We start from the raw sequence: 22,315 nt of genomic DNA on the forward strand, positions 1-22,315 counted from the left end.
GCTGGTGTAGTGACCAGTGTTATGTCCCACAGGACCCCTTCATGACCCCATGAGGAGGAGTTCTCTGGACCTGCCTGGTTGCCATTACTCAGAGCCTCCTCTACCTCACCTGTCTCCCACCACAGCCCGGGCCAGTCCCTCTGCACAATCCACTAGGCCCTGGCCTGACAGGAACCTTCGGAGTGAGAGAGAGGCCCCAAGGGCAGGTGGGCAGCTCAATCAGACAGGAGCTCTGACTGCAGCTTCTCCCAGCAAGACAGCCTGCTTTCTAAAGGCTTTTAGCTTGAAACTCAACACACTTTCCTGGACACCATCAGACCCCACAGTCTCTCGTGTGAGGACATTTCTCAGGACCTGAAACATGCTGAGAGCTCTACAGAGCTCTGTGCCTCCCCTTGCACAGTCTCACAGTCCAGAGGACAGGTGTCACTTGTCCACATGTTCTAATGAGAAGATGGGTTCCGTGAAATTAAGGGAGTTGTCCAAGGTCACCGAACAGAGCTGGGAGGAGACCCCAGGCTGTGTGACGCAGCCCAACTTCTCTCTCATCCTCAGGGAGGTGCCCTGACCTTAAACCATCCTGAGAGGGGACTGGCGTTCCCTTTCCAGGTTCAGGGGTTAGAAGGCATGGGAGGTCACCCCCAAGAGCCCTTCCTCTGGCAGCCGGGGGCAGAGAAGACCAGGGGAAAGAAGGGCACCTTTGTGGCACCTCCAGCCAGGCCAGGTCAGGGAAGCGGTCAGCTGGGTTTGGGACTCTTTGGACAGGGACAGCCTTCCTCTTAGGGAGAGGAATATAGAGCCCCATACTTCCAGGTTCAGACCTGGCCCTGCCACATACCACATATAGGAACCTGGGCACTCTATCCTGGTGCTGCTCAAGCCTCAGTGACTTTGTCTGCAAGCTGGGCATAACCTCTGCCTAGGAGGGCTATTGGAAGGAAAGAAATGTAAAGGAGATCTTGTATGAGACATTCCTGGCACACTCTAGGTGCTCAAAACATGGGCTCAAAATGTGACTGGAAGCCTGAGCCCAGAGCTGGAAAGCCCAGCCCTCTCACCCACCTTACCTTTTCTTGGTGGGCCCTGAGACCTTCCATGCAGCCCCAGCAGCCCAGATAGGGAGACACGGCCCATGAATCAAAGTCCCATCAGCTGGAAGTGAAGGTACTGGGGAGGGTCTCCACACGGGGCTGCTCCATGGGGTGGCTGAAGAACTCACCGAGTTCCTACAGAGAATCCTGGCCAGGTCTGAGAGTTGATTGGCTTGCTGTGAACAAAGATGAAGGCTGGGGTGGCGGGGGGCGGATTTATCCTCACTGCCCCTTCCACAGGAGCAGGTATTTGGGGATAAGGTAGGCTCCCCAATGCCTCCTCATCCCCATCACTTCCTCTTTGTCCTAACTTTCTCTGAACTCCCCACAAGAAAGAGGAAAGTAAGCCTGCCTCCAAGAGCCATGATCACCAGTCACCTCTGCTCCTCCTCAGCGCCTGGTTGCAGCCCACCAGACAGTGCAGGCAGCTGCTCGCTGCCTGTCCCCGTGGAGTCTGGACTCTCTAAGGGCAGGGAGAGTGGAGAAAGGACAATCTTGAAGTCCGTTTGCCACGTCAGAGCCCAGTCATGGACCTCGGCAAGCCATTCAGCCACTCTGAACCTTGGTTTCCAATCTGTAAAATGGGATCATAATGCCTACCTGCAGGATCTGATATAAATATTGTTTGTTACGTGTCTAGTTCAATGGTCCATAAAATTTTTTAAGCATATAAACTCTTGTTCAAATCTCAGAAGAAACTCCAATACACGAAATAACTCTGTTGGAAGCAGGGGTGGAGGGCCCTAGGACTCTTCTACCACATCCTGAAGACCTGGGGAGTAGGTGTGAAAAGATCTGGCCCCTGACAAGCAACATGGGAACCACCTGGAAGTACCCCGGCAGCAAAAGGAGGTGGACAGGTTGACAAACTAGCATCAAACATGGGGTGTATCTCTAGGGGAGACGCATATGGACGCAGGGAGGGGGGAAGACACGAGAGTGCCCTGCGAGTGCTAAGAGGGAGAGGCTACCAGGTGTCCACTGCCTCACCCCTGGGGTCCCCACTCTGCCTTCCTGTAGGAGATGGGATGAAAAACTGAGAGATCTCCTTGCCATGGCTGCCTCTCACCCATTAAACCTACTTGTTCTCTGTTCTTCACGCAGGTCGAGCCCATTCCTGCCTCCTCACTTTGCCTCCCCCTCTACCTGCCAGCTGGAATGCCCTTTCCCTAAATCTTTGTCTTTCCAAATCTGACTTGCCCTTCAAATTCACATGTCACCGCGTTCTGGTAATCCTTCCATGGTCGTCCCCTCTGACCTTCTCCAGCAGAGAGGGCAGTGGCTGAGAGCTTGGGGCTCAGTTTCTCCATCTGTAAGACGGGAATGTGAGGACTGAGATGGTCCATGTAAAGTCCCAGCACCATCCTGGCACACAGTAGGCATTTAATAACAGTAGCTATTCATCGCGATGAATGTGGCCTCCCCCTCCACCCAGGCAGGACCATGGCTCCCTCAGGCTCTGGTACACAGTAGGCATCTACTGAATGCTCACTCGGGTGACCAGCAGGTGGCCCCACACCCCAATTAACCTGCCTTGACAAAATGCTCTGAGCCCTGGGAAACTGGTTCCCTGAGCCTCCAGCTGCTTTCTCCTGGTCATGGGAAACAGAGAAAAGGCAGGACTAGCAGAGTCTTGGCACATTGGCATGTCGCCTAGCAGACACTTGGGCAACATTGCTGACCATGCCCTTTGGACTTGGCTGCCCCCTCCCCTTTTCCACAGCCTTGCCCACCCTTGTGAGGATTACTCCCATTTAAGGGGTAAGAAAACCTTCCACTGGTGGCAGCATGTCTGCCCAGGGTGCCGGAAGGATCTGGCCCTGCTTGATCAATGTCTCATTTTACTGATGAGGATGGGGAACCTCAAAAAGTGGAACGGCTTTGCCCAATGGGCGCCTGGGTGGCTCAGTTGGTTGAGCGACTGCCTTCGGCTCAGGTCATGATCCTGGAGTCCCAGGATCGAGTCCCGCATCGGGCTCCCTGCTCAGCAGGGAGTCTGCTTCTCCCTCTGACCCTCCCCTGTCTCATGCTCTCTCTCTCTATCTCATTCTCTCTCTCAAATAAATAAATAAAATCTTTAAAAAAAAAAAAAAAAAAAGTGGAACGGCTTTGCCCAAATCCTCATGTAAACCAAAGCTCAGATATCCTGGCTCTAAGCTAAATAACCCCACCCCACCCCACCCTCAGGGAGGGAGGTGGACTTTCCAGACCCTTTCCTGCCTTTGATTCCAAGGGGTGAATACGTTGGGTGCCCAGTAGGACAAAGGGAATAATTTTACCCTGCTGGGTTTAAAGGCAGCTGCAAGGACCCACTAGAGATGCAAAGGCTCAGCCCAAGGAACTTAGGTCTGGAGACGGCTATCCCAGGGCCTAGGCCCCCTCCCCACACCTCCCAGAGAGAGAGAGAGTTTCCAGCAGGCCTGGGAGCACTGAGCCCCCTGCAGAGGTTGCGGCAGCCTGCATTCCAGGTTCAATTCTGGCACTGCGGTGGAGGGGCTGAATCGAGGACAGAGAGGGGCTGGTGTGGAATAGCAATGAGCTAGGCTGCTGGAAGCTAGCCAGCACCAGGTTTGCAAGACAGAGAACTCTGCTGTCAGCTGGGTCAGGGGAGCATCCCTGGGAAGCACTGGGAAGCAATGTCACACATACATACATACACACACACACACACACGTGCACTCACTCGTGCACACATGTGAATACACCTCTCGTGGATGCTTTATTGAAAACTTCCAGGGACGCCAGCATGGTGGCCAAGTAAATGCCTGTGTCGGAACAGGCTGGGAACACTTGAGAACAAGTGGCCACACAGCTTTTTGGGGTTCACCTAATTCCATCTGATTGTCAGGGGTTTGCTCCTATTTCACAGATAGCCACACTGAGGCCCAAATAGTGTGACTTGGCCAGGCACCCAGCCTCCTCACCCTGGCTTATGAGAGCTGTACCTGATGCCAGAGATCAGGGGACCCCACGTCTCTTCAGCTCTTGGAAGTGGCCGAGCAGACATGGCAGATATGGGAGCAATCCTTCCAACCCTCTCCTTTTCTAACTCCCTCTGCTGCACCCCCACCAAGCTAGCCACCTCCCCTTCCCCACAACAGCGATGGGCCAAGTATTAGAATCCCTCCCTGGGTCTGGGGTGTAGGCCCCTGGCAGATGCCTCCCTGCTGGAACTGCGGAAGCCGCGGTCTTGGATGTGAGAAGGCGGTGCAGGCAGAAGATCAAGATCAGCCCCAGGGAGAAGCACAGACAGGCAGAGCTGAGGGGTGTAGAGTCCTTCTGTCCCCAAGGCTCTGGTCCAGGTCCCTGCAGTTCTGCCTTCAGTCCTATAAACTATCAGACACCCTCCCCAGCCACTGAGCTGCATCAGTTCCCTCTTTGGCTTAAAAGGCCCTGTGACACCTCCTTCTTAAGCCACGCCCTTCCTCCATAGACCATTTCGAGCCTGAGATTTGGTAGCATTTGTTTGCTGTTTTGTCCTTCTCCCGGAGGAGAGTGAACTCCCTGAGGTGAGAGCCCTGCGTGCAGCTTTCCCTGCTGCTTTCCTCGCACCCAGCGCGGGGGCTCAAGCACCGTGGGTGCTCAGGGCCCAGCGAGGGAGTCTGTCTGCAGCTCTGTGACTAGACAGTCTGCCTCTGCATCTGGCCAGTATTGCACTGGGCAGAGTACATGGCGAGGGTTGGTCTGAACCACAGGCTCCACGAGGTCCCCAGAATTCATCTGGGGGGCCCAGGGGCCCTTCAGAAGCGTAGGCCACCCTCCTTGAAGCCCAAGGCTTTGCCCGAGGTTCAGGAAACCCGGGTGATGCTGCTCTGGAGAGCAGGCCCTTGGGAGTAAAACCCCATGGGTGGCGAATGCCTGACTTTGGGGGGTGGAAAGTCCCAGAGATAGATCTGGGGCGGGGTTGCTTTTCCCTCTAGCAACTTCAGGTACTTCTCTCCTTCCTGATGGCTAAGGATGCTGGGGTGGCAAATGGGTCCTGGGCACGAGCCATGCACCAGGCACCTGGATAGGCACCTCACACGCATCCTCTGCCTGGATCCCCCAGATGACTCCCTAGGGTGGGCACTACCGCCCCATCGCAGTTGAGGAAATTGAGGTGGGAAAGCTGGGGGACTTGTCCAAGGTTGCCAAGCTAGGAAGCAGCCCGCATCTCAGGAGTGCTGGCTTCTCCCTGCCTTCTACCATCTCCACCCCTTCCCCCACGCCTTGAGGGGACAGGAGGTGGAGGGAGAGCTGCAGGTGCTAGTTGAGCTCTTGGGAAACTGGGAGGTTTCAAGATAGGAGCTGAGGGAATATGCCACAGTCAGGCCCCACCTCGAGGCTGCCCGCAAGGGCTCCCGAAGGCTGTAGGTGCTCTACTGCAGGAATAGTCAAAAGACAGTCTCCAGCGTCCCGCCCCCCCCCCCCCCCCCCCCCGATATTCTCACTGCCAAACGAAATCTGGCAGCTTCTGAAAATAGCTCAGCGCTGCAGCAGGCTCTCCGCCCGCCCTTCAGCAGGCTGGCATGCAGCTGGGGGTGGCCGCTGTGGGCAGACGCTGGCGCACGCGGGGCCCGGGGGTGGGTGTCACACACACGGTGTGCCGGGCGCCCCATAGCTGGTGGCATGAGGAAGCTGCCATGCGTCTGCCTCTCTGTCTGACCTGTCCACGCCCGGCAAGGCCACAGTGGCCCTGGGGCCAGCCCGCATGCTTACTAGGCCTAAGGGGGGGATCACTAGTAGGTGTGAGCAGCTGCCCTTGGGCCACGTTTGTCCACTCGTGTAGACAGAGACACCCAGGAACCAGGAGGAAATGCCAAAATGGTGTTTATTACTATCTACATGTAAAACCCAGCAGTGTTTTCCTATCTGATGTGGGCTAGGGTTTCCCAGCCAGCGAGAGAGAGGTCAGGGACCAGGCTGGGTGTCAGGCACCTGTCGGGCCCATATCAGGCACTGAGAACCCTGAGGCTACCCGGGGCAGCCGTGGGACCGGGTAAGCTTAGACCAGCAAGGAAGGGATCCTCTCTGTTCCGACTCAGGCCAAAGCTGGGACCCAGAACCAGACCTTCTAAGCATCACTCAGTAGCCCTCCACTGCCTGGAGTCTGACCCAGAGTGTAGAAAGAGACCCCTGATTAATGGGGAGCCCCTGGGTCCTGCCCCCAGCCATCCACTCTCACAAAAGTCCACGAGGAGGCAGCCCCTGCCATCAACCAGGACAAGGTGGAGGATGAACCATTACAGAGAAGCTTTCCTGCCTGGGAACCGGTGAGTGGGTAGGAGCAAGAGAACTGTACTGGCTTTTGTCACAGTGACATTTTCCAAAGTAGAAAAGGGTTAAAAATACCTCCCACCCTCCCCTGAGATGAGAGGCCACTCTTTGGGTAAGGGGTAGTAACAGCATCACTAGGCCCAGGGACTCTGCGGGGAGGGCGCTCCAGGGGCCCTGTGGGATGGGGTTGCAGCAAGATAGGGCTGGACCACCCAGCGAGGCAGGCAAACTGACCGTGGGCCTCAGGAGACCAAAGGGAGGGAGCCTGAGAGGGTGGAGCAGTGTGAAGGAGACCAGCCGCCCCAAGGACGCAGAGGCAGACCCCCATTGCCCCTTCTCCCTCCCTTGCTCTCTCACTCAGCATTCACAGACAGCAAGCCGGTCCCTGGTCACCATGGTAACCCATGGCCAGATGCCTTTCCCAGGGCCAGGCCCATCTGTCCACCCTACAGGGGGGTGTCTCCAAGGGAGGAGGGAAGCCCGCCACAACTGCCGGTGGCCTAGAAGTCTAAAGCCCTGCCCCAGCGTGCCCAACAGAGCTACGTCTCACTCAGGCTGCTCTGGCCAAAGGCGCTGCAGCTGGGGCAGGTGGCTCCCTAACTCCAGGGCTCCCTCTCTAAGGAGGTTTGGAGTCACGGTCCCCTATCCTGAAGTTCTAAGTGACAAATTAAAACACAACAAAATGATCCTTTTGTTAAAAACAGTGACCCGGGGCGACAGCACGCTCCTGTCTGTCCCCAGGCTGAGAGGCCCGGCCCATCCAAGGCCCTCATCCAAGGCCCGACGTGCTACTGGTTGTTGCAGCCCTGGGAGGCTGAGGAACCGCCTGCCTGCTTCTTTCTCCGCTTGTTGAGCAGTCGGTTGTTAGAGGTCTTCAGGTCCTTGATCTGCACCTGGTCGTAGTCCACACGCATGGTTGCCAGGGCACTGGTCATCTCCTCCTGGTGACAGATGTCCGTGGAGGTCAGGACCGACTGGCCTCAAGAGCCATCACCCTCCTACCTCCAGCCCCTTACTAATGTCAACGAGGGCGGCAACAGCTCTGCTGCCTGAGCGCCCACTGCGCGCCTAGCACTGGGCCATCCCCTTGGGTCCCCTAATCCACACTGTAGTGCTCTGGGGTGGACACTGAGCTTATCCACCAAGGCACAGAAAGTATAGTGACTCCCTGTGACCACACCTAGGGTAAGTAGGTCAGGGACCTGGACCAATGTCACCTGCTAAGAACCACAGGTCTGCAGGGGACACCAATTTGTGGGGCACACAGGGCACTAAAGCCTGAAGATTGGGCCTGGGGTGCCTGGGGCTCTGAGCTGCTGTCCCCTATGCTGAAACCAGGCTGACCACCCTCCCAGATGTAGATTGTAAGGGGGGTTATGGCCAAAGCCCCTTCCTTCACTGAGCCCCCGACCCCGAGTCCCAGTGAGCCAGGAGCACCACCCTGAATGCAGTAGTGCGGCCCAGTGCTCTGGGTGCCCCAGCTGGACCCCTGGTGCAGTCTGTGACACCCTGGGCTCTCACCCCAGGGGAGGGGATGATGACCCAGGCTCTTGGTAGCCACCACCCTGGAGTCCCTTTTCCCCAAATCCTGGGAGACTGAGACAGCAACAGCGTCCACCCACCTTGACCTCATCCCAGTGGTCTCTATCCTCCTGCAGCACGCGGGCCGTGTGGAGTGGGGTCTGTGGCACCACCATTGATTGCTGGAAGGAGCCCCAAACCCTTGGATTAGAACAGGCACCGGAGACGGCCCTGGCTCCCCGGCCCCACCCTCTCTCCTGGTCTCAGATATGGGAAGCAAGGCTCAGGGAGGTGAAGGAGCTGGACTGGAGCAGGGGCAAAGTCAGGCTCTCGGCGGGGTCCTGCTGCGTATCTGTGGCCTGCACCAGGGCCTCCGGAGCCACCACCCTCCTGCCCACAGCCCCCCTCCAGCTTGCCACCCTGCCCGCCACAGGACAAGGAGGCACTCACATTGATCCAGGGATGGTTCATGAACTGTGTGATGGTCAGCCTCTCTGTGGGGTCTGTCTTCAGTAGGAGGCGGATCAGCTGCTTGGCTGGGGAAGACAGGGGAGTGGGGAGGCTGCAGAGTTCCTCAGAGCCAGTCGCCCCTGTTCTGCATGGGCTCCCGAATTCCTAACCCACAGAAACAGTGAGCTAACAACTGTTTCTTGTTTTAAGCCACCACGTGTTCGGGGGTAACTCGTTAAGCAGCCATGGAGAATGGGTACAGGGCAAATTTGTCTGTGGTCCCCAAAAGGGAAATACTAAGAAGGGGTAGGAGTTAGAGGATGTTTTGAGGAGGCAAGTTTTGAGCCCATTCAGGAGATATAGAAACTGAGGTTCAGAAAGTTTGGGTGACTTGGGGCGCCTGGGTGGCTCAGTCGTTAAGCGTCTGCCTTCGGCTCAGGTCATGATCCCAGGGTCCTGGGATCGAGCCCTGCATCGGGCTCTCTGCTCAGCGGGAAGCCTGCTTCTCCCTCTCCCAGTCCCCCTGCTTGTGTTCCCTCTATCGCTGTGTCTCTCTCTGTCAAATACATAAATGAAATCTTTAAAAAAAAAAAAAAAAAGAAAGTTTGGGTGACTTGCCTAGGGTCCCCAGCTGGGAGATGGGATGTGGGATGTCACACACCCAGGATTTGAACACAGGTTGCTTTGACACCAACGTGGTAGGTCCCAGAATGAAGGCTAATGGGGTCCAGCAGAGCAAGCTGGGGCAGAGAGGTTCACTCACCATCTTCAGAAACCTCCGACCACTCAGGATTGGGGAAGCCATACTGGCCTAGGCGGATCCGCCTCTTCATCCCTGGGGAGATGGCCTGGCCCGTGTTGGAGTAGAAGGGCGGGAAGCCACACAGGCTGGGAGAGAGTGGAGGTCATTCGGCACAGGTGTAAGGGCAGCGCCAGGGTGGACCCATTCTCCTCCCCGAATCCCTGACTGGGAAGACAGGCAGCCACCAAGGTAGCCACCTGGGCAAGAAGACCAGCCCTCTGGACTCTGGGCTCATCCTAGGAACGCCATCTGCCCTTGGCAAGGAGAGACCTTCAGGCACCCTGAAAGAGGGGTGTCCCCAGCCTACATGAAGAATGACCCACTCAAGCCCCTCACCAAGGGTTGGGGGAGAGGAGGCAGAAGCGGTACTGGGGGTAGCAGGGGGCGGTGGTATAGGAGGCAGAGGCCGTGTTACTCACAGGATGTACATGATGACGCCCAGGGACCACATGTCACACGATTTGTCGTACTTCTCTGGACCCAAGACCTCAGGAGCTACCAGGGCAGAGGGCACAGGAGGGCTCTCAGCCCCAAGGGTCTTGGAGCCCAGACAGGAGCCTGAAGCCTGAGCAAGGTGGGGAGCAGGTACCTGGGTTGGGGGGCGGGGCAAAGCAGACTGGTGTCTGGCACCTTCTGGGAAGGCAGCATATGTGTGAAGTTGGGGGAGGAAACACAGCTCCCAGAAAAAATAAACCCACTTTTAGGCTGGGCTGTAAGGAATGATAGCCTCCTAGCTTCTTTGGGCCGCTATCGGCCTTTGGGGAGGGAGGAAAGGGAGGAAGGCCAGTCTGGGATTTGGTGGGGTCCTGCCATAGGCAAGAGGGCCTCCTCCCCCCAGCAGCCCCGTGTCCCTCGTCCCCCTGAATGCACATCCTAGCCCACGGGCAAGGAGGGGCCAGGGCAGGGCTCTGGTTTCTGCTTTCAGCTTGGCTACCATCCCATGGGGCCTTGTTCTTCCCACCTGTGCAATGAGATGGGTAAGCCAGAAGATTTCTGAGCCAAAATACTGCAAAACACGTCCTGGTAAACAGGATACCATTTCGGCTGTTTGGGGGCTCCCCACTCCTTAAGCAGCTCTCCTGGAAGGTCTCCCCTGAGGGGAAAGACCCTCTGTAATGCGAGTCATCACCCCTCTCGGATAAGGAGCACCTTCAGCAGGGGCTTTTCCAGATCTGGGCTACCTGCTCATAAGGGAGCAAGGAGCTTCTCCAAGGAAGGAAGCATGGGTATGTGACACCCCCAAGTCCTATCCCTGCCCTGGCCTAAGGGACCCTCGCCCTGGAGACAAGGGGCTGGTGCCCTGTATCCTTCTAATGTAATAGGAAAGGCCTGCCTACTTTCTGAATATGAATCCCAGAAAGATAAAAACTGGAGAAAAACAACCGCGGTTGGGCTCCGTCCCAAGCTGATGGCAGCCTTTTATCACGTATATATTTAGAGCTGCTGTGATGTCATTCAGCTCACAGGCCACAGCCAGAATTTTCCTGGATCTATTTTCAAAAGCAGAAGCTGAAGTTTGGGAGAATATTTTTGCAGCCTCCGGCCCCCCACGTCACCGCCTCCACGAAGACAGAATCCCTCCCTCCCTCCTTACTGGGCTTTAACCCTTTGGCTTCTGCAACCCACGGGCTGCCCCACATGGCAACAGGGTCCAGTGGGGGTAGGGACGTACAAACCACGTCCCAAGGACTCACCCACGTAATAGGGAGTGTAGCAGGGTGTCTGCAGGGCATTTTGGGTGGTCTCCTTGGCAAAGCCAAAGTCGGTGAGCTTGAGTACTGCATCTTTCTCCTTGGACGTGTAGAGCAGGTTTTCAGGCTGGGCCAGGAAGATAAAGCATTGGTCTGAAGTTAGGCACCAGGTGGGGAAGAGTTCCCAAGATGATCTTCAGGCAGACTTCCTTCAGCCCAATCAATTCAGGAGGAACCAGCTCCATCTCATTAAAAAGACCTGGGCCTTGGTCACCAACAATGTAGGTCAAATATGGAGAAGACCAAGGTGGCTGGGAGGTGATGCCTCCTTTCGCAGAAGGGAAACAGAGGCAGGTGTTCAGCCAAAGCTGAGAAGAGCTAAGTACCACAGAGAGCCCAGGAGTAGGAACTTCAGAGCCTGAGTTGGTGATGCTGTCATGAAACACCAAAATGAGGGTTCCAGGCAAGGTAGGCAGCTCATGTTGCCAAGCACTTGTCCGGTACCCAACCCAGAACAAGGCAGCAGGGCAGCCCACCTGAGGCCACTCGGGGAGAAGGCCCCTGCCCCTCAGGCCCCAGGCACTGCACAGAAGCAGTTCTTCCTGGTTGCAAAGCACAGAGAGGCCTAAGAGGAGAGGACAGTGAGGAGGTCTGCATGGAGGAGGCAGCCCTGAAGCTGGTTTTTAATGAATGGGTAGGACCTAAGGCCATGGAGGAAAGGGGGGACCCTCAAGCAGAGCTGGGGTAGAAGGACAGGGTGTTGGATGGAGTTCCAGTTTGGGGCCAGTGAAAGCCTTTTCTCTGGTTCTATTTGAGATTATCCGACCTTGGACTGGGGTGAAAACAGGAAAGCACATTTAGTCTATACAAGGGAGTCACCTCTACAGAAGACTGTTCTCTCCTTGGGGAAAAAAAGGAAGGCAGGGCCAAAATAAAGCAAGGGTTCAGAACGTGAGTTTGTCGTGGCTCCACGTGTACCCAGAATCAAGGGATAAACGGGCTGGTGGTACTCAGCCAGAGGAGGAACCTGATGCCGCAGCTGGGCCCTCAGCAACTCTCGGCCCAGTCTCAGGACGAAACAGGCCTCAGGGTAACGCTCCAGGCCTGGGGCAGCGGGCTCAGGACTCGCAGATTCTGCTCTATGGTGGCTGGCACGTACGTGCGTATGCACGTGGGGCGCCTCACACGGGTCGCGTTTTCCCCATCTGGTCCTGATGACCTCTAGGACCCAGCCCTCCCTACACAGGACATTTGGAGAGCTGAGCCTCCAGAACATGTCTGAAGCCCATCCACTGAAAGGGCAAGCAGGCCCAGGAACTGGGACTACCTCTGCTCGTTCCTCCTTGCCTCCCAGCTAACGGCTTCTTTCCCTGAAAATGCTGGCATTGGGGGTGCCTAGGTGGCTCAGTCGGTTGAGCCTTTGACTCTTGATTTCAGCTCAGGCCATGATCTCAGGCTCCTGGGATGGCTCCGTGCTCAGCGGGGAGTCTGCTTGAAGGATTGTCTCCCTCCGCCCACCCCCTCACCCTCTCTCTCTCTCAAATAAATAAATAAATCTTTAAAATAAAAAAAATCCTCGCTGAAAGAATGAATGAATGAATACCGGTGTGGCGTCTGCGCAGGCTTAGGCAAGACACAATCTCTCTGAGACTTGTTTTCCTCATCTGTAGAATGGGTAATGGCAATGATCCCACAGGGTTATGTAAGGATTAAACAAGATGCTTGTCAGGGCCTACTGACTTGAGGTAGGCACTCAGTTGTTCTAAAGCCTATTGGGATTACACAGTGTTTGAAAGAAACAAGGAGACCCATCTGGCTAGGGCAGGATGAGTATGCTGGAACCATGGGAGAAGTGGCTGAGAAGAGCAGTCTGGGCTAGGGGACAGAGGCCTTGAATGCCAATCAAGGAAACTTGCCTCCATCTAGTGGGTGCTGGGAGCCACTGGGGGTTGTGTACTCCCTTCTCTGGTCCCCTAACCTTGAGCCTCACCTTGACATCTCGGTGGGCGATGTTCTGGCTGTGCAGGAACTGGATGGCAGTGCCGATATCCCGCATGATCTCTGCAGCTTCTGCAGACACAGACAGAGGAAGGGCCAGTGATGCCAGGCCAAGGTCGGGTAGCCTGGGGCTTCCACCCAATCATCCCCCCTGGAACAGCACAAGATGGTGAGAGCAGTCCTGCTACCCAGGACCCATCCTATACCCCCACCCCAGTCATCCTAATTTCCTCTGGGGATGTCGCAGCCCACCTGGACCTCTTTCCTCAGGCCTGGGCCACCTCTTCCCAGCTCAAGTGTTGGTTGGTACCAAGAGGCTTTGAAGCCTCCATCCCAAGGCCATGGACAGTCCATCTCTGACAAGGTGTTATGAACTCATAGAACTCCTTGGGGTATGGACACTCTGTCCCATCCTCTCTTGTTCAGTGGGGGAGACTGAGGCATAGAGAGGAGCAGGGCCTTGCCCAGCATCACACAGCAACTCTGTGCAGCCCGTCTCAGTCCAAATGCCCCCTCTGGTCCTGCTGCACACACCTACCTCTCTCGGTGAAAGCCTGGTCGCCACGCTCCTGAATCCGGCTGAAGAGCTCACCACCTTCCATGCTAGAAGAGAAAGTGACTAGAAGCAGGGCCCCCTGAATCAGGTGTCAGCCTGCTCCTGGCCTGAATCATGGGCCCAGAGCTTAGGCCCGGCCACCCTGCCCTTGGGAAATGGTTACGGGCAGCCTCCCTGTGCCCTGCAGAACCTGGTGCATTGGAGGCCATCAGCTTGGGTGGGTCGATCTGGACTCTTAGAACTAGGGTAGGCTCAGGTCCTCAGATCATCGGGGGGGGGGGGCGGGCCTTGTATTCCCACGGGGCTGCCCCCACCTGGCTGAGCCTTGGGCAGCCCAACCCTCATCCAAGTCTCAGTTCCCTCAAATAAGGGAGGAGATGTCAATTGTCATCATCATCACCACTGTTTGCTGAACACCTACAGCGCTATGTGACCCTGGCCTGGTCCCTTTACCTCTCTGCGCCTCAGCTTCCTCCTTTGTAAAATGGGATTTAGAGCACCAGTGTCACAGAGTTGTGCAAATTGAGTAAGCAGTACGCGTGGAGCCCTGAGAATGGAGTCAGGTACAGGGCGAATAGCACGTTAACATCTTCCTCCACGTCTTATGTGGCAGTTACAGAAATTCAGAGAGGTTAAGAGCTACCCAAAATCACACAGTTAGTTGGTGGTAGAGCCAGGATCTGAACCTCAAATCTGACTCAAGGGCTGCTAACCTATAGGATGAGGGCTGCTTAAAGGTGGATGGGGAGGAGCTTGAGGTCCAGACACGAGACCCAGCATCTGAGGAAGGCTAGGGCTGAGCCACAGTGCTGTTGGGAGAAGCCCAAGGTAGAAGAGGCCGCTGGCTCCTGGATTACCCCGTGGTCTCCTGGGACCACGGGAGCCCAAACCCAGGTAGGAAGGAGAAGGTGGAGGTGACAGTGTGTGTCCTGCTCCTCCCAAGGTAGGAGGCTTTGAAGCCTCCATCTCAAAGCCATGGACAGTCCATCTCTGACAAGGTGTTATGAATTCATAGAACTCCTTGGGGCATGGACACTCTGTCCCATCCTCTCTTTTTTTTTTTTTTTTTTTAAAGATTTTATTTATTTATTTGACAGAGAGAGAAACATAGGGAGAGAGGCAACACAAGCAGGGGCAGAGGGAGAGGGAGAAGCAGGCTTCCCGCTGAGCAGGGAGCCCGATTCGGGGCTCGATCCCAGCACCCTGGGATCATGACCTGAGCCGAAGGCAGACGCTTAACGACTGAGCCACCCAGGCACCCCTGTCCCACCCTCTCTTGTTCAGCGGGGGAGACTGAGGCATAGAGAGGAGCAGGGCCTTGCCCAGCATCACACGCTCAGGGCTCGGCTGCCTTCTCTGACCCCTCTTCCAGCCCCTCCTCACAGAGTGACAGCACACCCACGGAGGCCATATTGGAGCCCCTGGAGTTCCCTTCCCACACGGACAGAACGGCCTTGTGGCCAGCTGCACAGCTCCATGGGCAAGGCCTGCAACTGCCCTCCATTACTCCTCAGGGGCTGGGGGGCCTCCCGCAGCTGCTATCTTGAGAGCAGAGAGGGCCCCTAGAAGAAGGGTGGGAGCCTGGGGGCCACAGGAGTACCGATGAGGCCCCGACACAGGGTGGGCCAGCATACCACTCCATGACGATGAGGAGACAGCGCTTGCCATGGTGCATGTTCTCATACACGTCCAGGATGCGCACAATGTGAGGGCCCCCCGAGGTCTGCCAGTGGTGGTCCACCTCCTGCCGGGCCTTGGGGCTGTCATACAGGAGCTGAGGGCAGGTAGGCACAGACAGCATGAGGCACACAGCCCACTTCCCCAGCAGCCCCCCACTAGCGTCACCGCCCTCACGTGGCAGACAAGAATATGTAAGCTCAGAGAGGCCTGCGACCTGCCCAAGCTTGCCCAGCTTATGGAGGGCAAAATGAGGATTCCAATCCAGGTCTCTCTGACTTGTGGTCCAATGACCACAAGAAAGCCCTGGGAGGTGGCTGACAATTGGAAAGGCTCAGAGGCTGCTTACAGAAGCCCTGCCTCCCTTCTTAGGGGCTGCAAGTCAAGTGGCAGTTGCGCGGGCTTTGTAGACAAATCACACATCAGATGTGAGACCCCAGGCCAGGGGCCACACATCCCTGGAACTGCATTTTTCCAATGGGATGGCATAAGAGTTGTAGACCCAGAGGTAGAGTCTGGGGGCAGGAGGGACCCTAGCTGAAGGAGGTGACAGCCTGGTCGGGTGAGGCCTGGGTTTGGGGCTGAATTCCTCCAGTGACTCAATATGACCTCAGGTGAACATTCACAGCTCCAAGCCACAGCCCACAACTCCGTAAAATGGAGTCATAACGGAGCCATCCCCACAGGATGCATCACGGCAAGGCACGCAGCGGGTGCGCGGGCATCAGGAGCCCTGCTCAGGTTAACTCAGCCCTAGGCTAGGGCCGCCAACCAGAAGGCCAATCACCAGAAACGAGCAAGGCCCCGGAGGTCCTGCTCAGAGGAGGAGGTGTAGGGGAGGAAAAGTCAGCATGCAGGGTGAGGTGGTCCAGAATGCGGACAGCAGGACAAGCCATCCTCCCACAGTGCTGCTCACCTGAGACCCCGCCCCGTTTGTTTTCTAGTTGATCAGGGTTGAGGACCAGGGTCAGAACTCAAGCCTGGGGCTCAGAGCAGCTTCATCTTGCTCAGCCCCCACAGGACCCTGGGCCATTCCTGGCCTTGGTCTCCTCGTCTGCAGGATGGTTTCCCCTCTGCCAGGGCACTGTGTGGGGCAGACTCTGGGACCAAGCTCTCTAGACAGAGGCAGACTGAGGCACGGAGGAAGTCAGCAGGTTCTCGCATCTGCTGCCCCGTGGCTATTCCTCCATCTCTGGAGCTGCTCACCTTGACCCTAGCCTGGGGGTGAAAGAAGCCGGGCAAGTCCCTCCACCAGTTTTGGGGGTCCCTGCTCCATTAAGCAGTCCAGGACGGGGGTGTGCATAGAGGCTGCTGTGGATAGACTCCCAGCCTGGAAACCATGAGTCCCTTGCTCATGCTGCCCTTGCCTCCCAGAACATCCTCAGCTCCGTGACCACACAGCTCCTGAGCACCAGGTTCTTGCTCACGGTGCTGGGGGCAGGGGCTCAGTCACCCCCACTCACCACACCAGCTCACCCCCACTGTGGCTCTAGCCAGGGGTCCCCCAGTCTTTAGCCACAGGACCCAAGATGCACCATCCTCCCTCCCTGCTCTGTCTCTTCTGCACCCTTTTCTGCATGGCCTCCCTACACTTCTCCCTGCCCCCCTGCCATCTCCTCCCCAGTCTGGCCTGACTCTCCAGGCTGGCTCCTGGATCCCCTCCTCACTCCGCCCTGCTCCTGGCATCTCACCCCTACACCCGAGTCCTCTCTCTCCTCTCAAAAACTCCCAAGTACACAGCTGGAAACCTCCCAGTGGGGTCCCAAGCCCCACCTATCCTTGTCCCCACTCTTTAAATCCCCACCCCCATTCCTCCAAATAATGGCTACCTCCTCCCCTGGCCTTCAGGCTTGTCTTGCTCTCATTGCCTGCTATCCCTTGCCCCCAGCTCTTCCCATTCTTGTCAGAATGATGTACTTGCTGACCTGAACAGCCCTCACTCTGCCTATTCCACGTACACTCTTGCCCTTCTCCTTCTCCATTGGGTCAACGCCCTCTTTTTGAGGAAGCTTCTGGGCTCAGTTCAGATGTCCCCTCCTCTGGAAAGACCTCCCAGCACCTCCCCTCTAGGGTTTTTGCCTCTATACCTCCCACCAGACTGAAGGCAGCTTTAGGGCAAATCAGGGCAGGTTGGCCTGCAGGTTCCTGGCTAGGGCCGACAGAAAACACCGGGCTCCTGAACAAACAAAGGGTGGGAGGGTGGACATGGTGCTAGAAGGAAGGTGTGGGAGGGAGAGGAGGAGGGGAGTGTATGGCCAAGGAGGGCCCCAAAGGCCTTATGGCCTGGGCCTGGGCCCTGTCTTTGCTGAGGTGGAGAAGCAGGTGGAGCTGCCCTGAGCTGGAACCTCCGAATGCCCCCCACCCGACTTAGTCCATATTCAGGAACCCATTTCCCACATGGATTAAAATTGTCCTTTTCTGAGTGCCAAGACCCTAAGAACAGGCACAGGGGTGGGGAGAGGGCTGCCCCCAGAAAACACAGTAAATGTCCCCACTGGCCTCCCGGCAGGGGAGATCACAGGGGCCAGAGCCCAGGCCCAGCTGCCAAGAAACCTCCTGGGCTGTCACTCTTGATCCCTCAGGTTGGCCCTGAGTGTGGCCCCAAACCTCCTAAGCCTCAGTTTCCTCATCTGCCTTCTCCATAGCCAGAGCCTTCTCCTCTTCCAGGAGTCCCCCCAGTATCACCTCCTCTCAGAAGCCCTCCCTGACCACCCTGACTGAAGAGGACCTCAAGGATCCCTCATTCTCCCTTCAACTCTTCTTCATATATATATGCGTGTGTGTGTGTGTTTGTGTGTGTTGTTGGTTGAGGTACACTTCACGTACAGTTAAATGCACACGTCTCAAGAGTCCAGCTCAATGAGTTTTGACAGCTGCACACCCCGCCGTGACCCACACCCCCAGCAAGACAGAAACACTTCCAGCTTCCCAGCGAGCTCCCGCATCATCGCCCTTTTTACCTCCCTCCTGTGCAGCGCCGGCTCACAACCTACAATTAGTGTTCCTTTGATAACTCTTTAAACAAACACACGCATATAAGTATTGCACTTTCAACGTACTTGGCTCTGTTCTGAGCACTTTATAAATATTAGGAGCAAGGGGCTTCATTATCCCCGTTCCTTAGCTGAGAAATGGAGGCACAGCAAGGGGAACTAACTGGTCCCAGATCACGTGGCTGGTGCCCCAGCCAGACTGGAGGGAAACAGAGGCCCAGAGAGACAAAGGAAGGGCAAGGGCACCGCCAGCCTGCCTGGTCATCCCTGGGTCCCAGTACTGGACCTGGCACAGAGCACTGGCTGATGTAATATTTGTAGATTTATGGAACAAATCTATGAAGTGGGGTTAAGAGGAAGAAACACAACCTATCATGAGGACAGAATAAGATTAAATTGAGGAAGACCTAGGAAGGCTCAACAACGAGAGACATGACAACCTGGCCGAACTTGCTCCCCACTCCACCTCACCCACCCTCCCTGGTGAACCAGACTTTACCTCCTCTCCCAAGGAGCCCATCCTGACTGCTCCAGCCCACAAGGCCATTGCTATAAATGGCAATTCGTTGGCTTCATTCACACAGGTACATGAGTCCACACAACGCTTCATAAAAGATGTCCCCAAGCAAGAGCCCCATTTTCCCAGGCATGGAAATGAGCACAGGGCTAGGAGATAGGAGGCTCAGATTCTACTCTCACTCTCAGTGTGACCTTCGGTGGCTCCTTTGCCTCTCTGGGCCTCTGTTTCCCTAATGTTGAGCTACAGTGCTTGAGCTAGATTGGAGGAACAGAAACCTCTGGTCAGGGGCTCCTTGCAAAGTAACTACTGTAGCCCCCCTCCCCCATCACCGCCCCCATGGAGCAGTCCCTGAGGCTCCACAGACCCATATCCAAATTCCTGAAACAGATGGGCGCCACCTGGTTCCCAGTCACAGCTGGGAAGAAAAGAAGATGGCATAGCCTTCTGACGAGCCAATTTGGCAGACCCCACCCTAACCTCACTCCCACCGCATGTCCCCTGGGCCCCCTAGGGGTCCACCAAAGCTGAGGGTCTGTGATGGTTCCCGGGCAGCTCCATGAAGCGCCCAGCAGGTACCCACACACCCATGAGGCAGAACCCTGGCTTTCTCCCAAGGGAGGGGCTCCTGGCTGTACTGAGGTGTGGGCCCCCAGTGAAGTTAGATGAACATCGAATCTGAGATGACATTTCTTTGAACAAACGACACTGCTCTAGCCTCAGGCTTTGACGAAGCAGGTTCAACCTCTCCCTTCTCCCTCGCTCTCCTTTGACAAATTCTCCAAGCTGCCCCCAGAGCCTACAGCCGAATGGCCGAGACCCCTGCCAACCCCACCATTGGACCCCAACAAAGGTTGAGGCCGAGGGGCCCATGGGCCCCCCAGCCAGCAGCACCAGGCAGAATGGGAGGCTCAGGACTAGCCAGGCCCCCTCCCTCCCTGCATGCTGCATCCTGCCCCACCCAAGAACAGGCTTCACATGTGGGTGGAGGAGCTCCCCAGTCCAGGAGCGGGGAAAGCGAGAGCAACACTGGACTGGAAAACAATCTGCAGTTTACAAAACAGTCTCCCCCCTCATCTCATGGGAATGCTGGCACTGCCCTGTGAGGTGAGCCGGGCGGGGCTGGCAACCCCAGTTTACAGACTGAGGAAAGAGAGGTTCAGGAAGATGAAGTCACAGCCCTGGGGCCACCAAGCCGGAGTGTGGCAAGACTGAACAAGGAGAAGAAGGGACTTTTAAGAGAGTGTCCAGACAACCCCTCCCTGAGGGGAAATGAGAGGATGGGGTGGCACCAACCAAAACTACCGCTACAGGCCTCGGGAGACCTGCTCTGGAATGAACGTGTGCACAGGTGTGGGTGCGCAGGGGGTGGGGGGCACGGGAACATGGATACAGGCAGGTATAGGGGTGTGTCCTGGGGGTGCATGGGTATAGGGAGCATGGGGGTGGGGGCCGTGGGCATGCATGTCTCCTACCCCTGCAATAGTGACTCTGAACCCCCAGAGAGTGGGACCCATCCATCTGTCCATTCATTCATCCAATATTTTCTCTCTCTCCGGTGCCTACCAGAGTACTGGGCACAGAGAGGTGCCCAAGAAAGACTGGCGGTCTTGCTGCCACTACTCACCCTGTGACCGCCTTGCCCAAGCCCAGACCCCTCCACCCAGACCTCCTCTCCCACTGAGGCCCTGTCTCCTGCATCACCTCACATTGCCCAGAGCTGTAAAAGCACTCCATCCGCTTTCCTAGAGCATCACATGGAACTGGGATGTCTGTGGCGGCTCTGTGAGGACACAGCTTTGGGACAAGCCCCCAACACCCTACTCCAGCCACCTCCCAGCCCCAGAAGGGCCACCTACCCAGGCCCTTATGCTCACCCATGTATCTAGTGTCCACATCCAGCTAACCCCAGGGCCGGGCTCTTCTCAAGTAAAAAGTGTTCACAGTCTCCCCATCTGTCTCACACACAGGAGGCCCCCAGGCCACCAGCCTGGACAGGCAGCCTCCCCTCACCCAACCTCCATACTCCCAGCCAATTAACCTGCAGCCCAGGCCAAGCTGCTCTGTGGCCACTGTGGGAACACCCACTCCTTCCGGGGGAAGAGAGCTGGCTTGCAATCTCTCCCATCAGTGAAGCACTAACAAATTAAGAAATATTTACTCCAGGTTTCATGACAACCCACAGCCTGAGAGACATCATCCTTACAGCAAAGAGAACCTCCTGGAGGCCAGGCATCCAGGTGCTCTCACTGCCCAGTGAGCCACTCTAAGTCTCATTATTTCCACTGCTCTACTCATTGACAACAGGAGTTCAGGCATTTTATAACCCTAAAAGCATGACTAAAACAAAAAACGTCAGATTCTCTTTAGAATACAGAGAAAAATAAAATGTACCAGAAACCCATGTAAGCTCGTAACTATAATTGAGGACATCTTTTAATTCTGAGCTTCCTGGGAGTCTTGGCAAAGAAGGAAACCAGATAGGTTCTGCTGCTTTTATCACCCCATGAAGAGAAGCACAGACATTCATTGAACTTTTTCCAAGACCAAATTCTTTTTTTTTAAGATTTTATTTATTTATTTACTTATTTATTTGAGAGAGAAAACACAAGCGGTGGGGGCGGGGGGGGTTGGGGGACGGCAGAGAGAGAGGGAGAAGCAGGCTCCCCCCTGAGCAAGGAGCCGGATGCGGAACTCGATCCCAGCACCCTGGGATCGTGACCTGAGCCCAAGGCAGATGCGTAACCACTTAACCGGCTGAGCCACCCAGGAGCCCCTCAAGACCAAATTCTTAAAGGGATTTAACATCAGACCTTACATGAGGGGAAAGTATAACATTCCGACAACACCTTCAATAATAATTTTGCAAGATACAGAAGGATTCGCATGAACTTATCTGATACAGATTCCCTCCTAAAAATTGAGGCCGGCACGTGGCATGGTAGCCTGGCACGACCACCGGCAGCCCGAGGTAACATCGCCAGACCCTCTACTTTCTGGGGATTCCAGCTTTGTCCTGTGCCAGAGTACAGAGAAGAGAGAGGCGGAAGGACTGGTATGTCCCCCCACGACACCCCTTCTCCCACTTGGGGGCCTCATCCCAGCCTCAGGCAAGGGCAGACCAGAACACTGAAGAGCTGCATTTCTGGGCTATCGATTGCATCGTGGTGCGCCCATTCAACGCCAAACACTCGGGCAGCAGAACTGAATGGAATGGTATAGGAAAATACAGGTCTTCAACTCCCATTTTGTTCGTTGTGGGAAACCTCTATTCTCCAGAGAGAGGTCATAGGTAAGAAAAAGCACTTTGAACCTACCACGCTCCCTCCTTGACAAGAGCATTCAACTCAGCCATGTCTAAGGTCCCTTCGGGCTCCCAGTTCTGATTATTTAGGATTATTTTTCCCATTAGACAGAGCTCTGCTTTTATGAGAGACACACCACTGGAGAAGCTAAATTCATTTTATAGCCAGCTGTTGAGACCACTCCTGCCTTGTGCGGCTAGCACCAGTGAGGGGTTCCAACACACTTCACCCTGGCCCCTGGCTGGCCCCTGGCTGGCCCCTGGCCGGCCCCTGATCCTCACGAGCTGCTCTGTCCACTCAGAGCCGAGGCCACAGCCTCAGGGATGGGACGGTATAGATTGACCTCAAGTCCAGGATTCAGGCCTTCTGGCCTCAGTGTCTCCTTTTATTTTTATTTTTATTTTTTTTAACAGTAGTCACCTCTTTTTTTTTTTTTTTTTTTAAGATTTTATTTATTT

General features: G+C 55.9%; 1 protein-coding gene across 4 annotated transcripts in view; it reads right to left on the reverse strand.

Moving 5' to 3' along the window:
- Positions 1–5,513: 5,513 nt before the first annotated feature.
- MAPKAPK3 (MAPK activated protein kinase 3) overlaps positions 5,514–22,315 on the reverse strand; it is a 28,483-nt gene continuing 11,681 nt past the window's right edge. For 3 of the 4 annotated variants that reach the window (XM_021686865.2, XM_021686866.2, XM_021686864.1), the window contains 9 exons: positions 15,000–15,139; positions 13,348–13,412; positions 12,802–12,881; positions 10,815–10,938; positions 9,540–9,615; positions 9,082–9,206; positions 8,319–8,404; positions 7,970–8,050; positions 5,514–7,288 (listed from right to left, as the gene is read on the reverse strand). In XM_021686865.2, coding sequence (XP_021542540.1) covers positions 7,136–7,288; positions 7,970–8,050; positions 8,319–8,404; positions 9,082–9,206; positions 9,540–9,615; positions 10,815–10,938; positions 12,802–12,881; positions 13,348–13,412; positions 15,000–15,139 — 930 coding nt within the window. In that variant the 3' untranslated portion in view covers positions 5,514–7,135. Of the gene's footprint in view, positions 7,289–7,969; positions 8,051–8,318; positions 8,405–9,081; positions 9,207–9,539; positions 9,616–10,814; positions 10,939–12,801; positions 12,882–13,347; positions 13,429–14,999; positions 15,140–22,315 lie in introns of all 4 variants that reach the window. The other variant, XM_021686867.2, reaches the window with a different exon arrangement.

The sequence above is a fragment of the Neomonachus schauinslandi genome, chromosome 1 (assembly GCF_002201575.2).
Source record: "Neomonachus schauinslandi chromosome 1, ASM220157v2, whole genome shotgun sequence".
Classification (NCBI taxonomy): domain Eukaryota; kingdom Metazoa; phylum Chordata; class Mammalia; order Carnivora; family Phocidae; genus Neomonachus; species Neomonachus schauinslandi.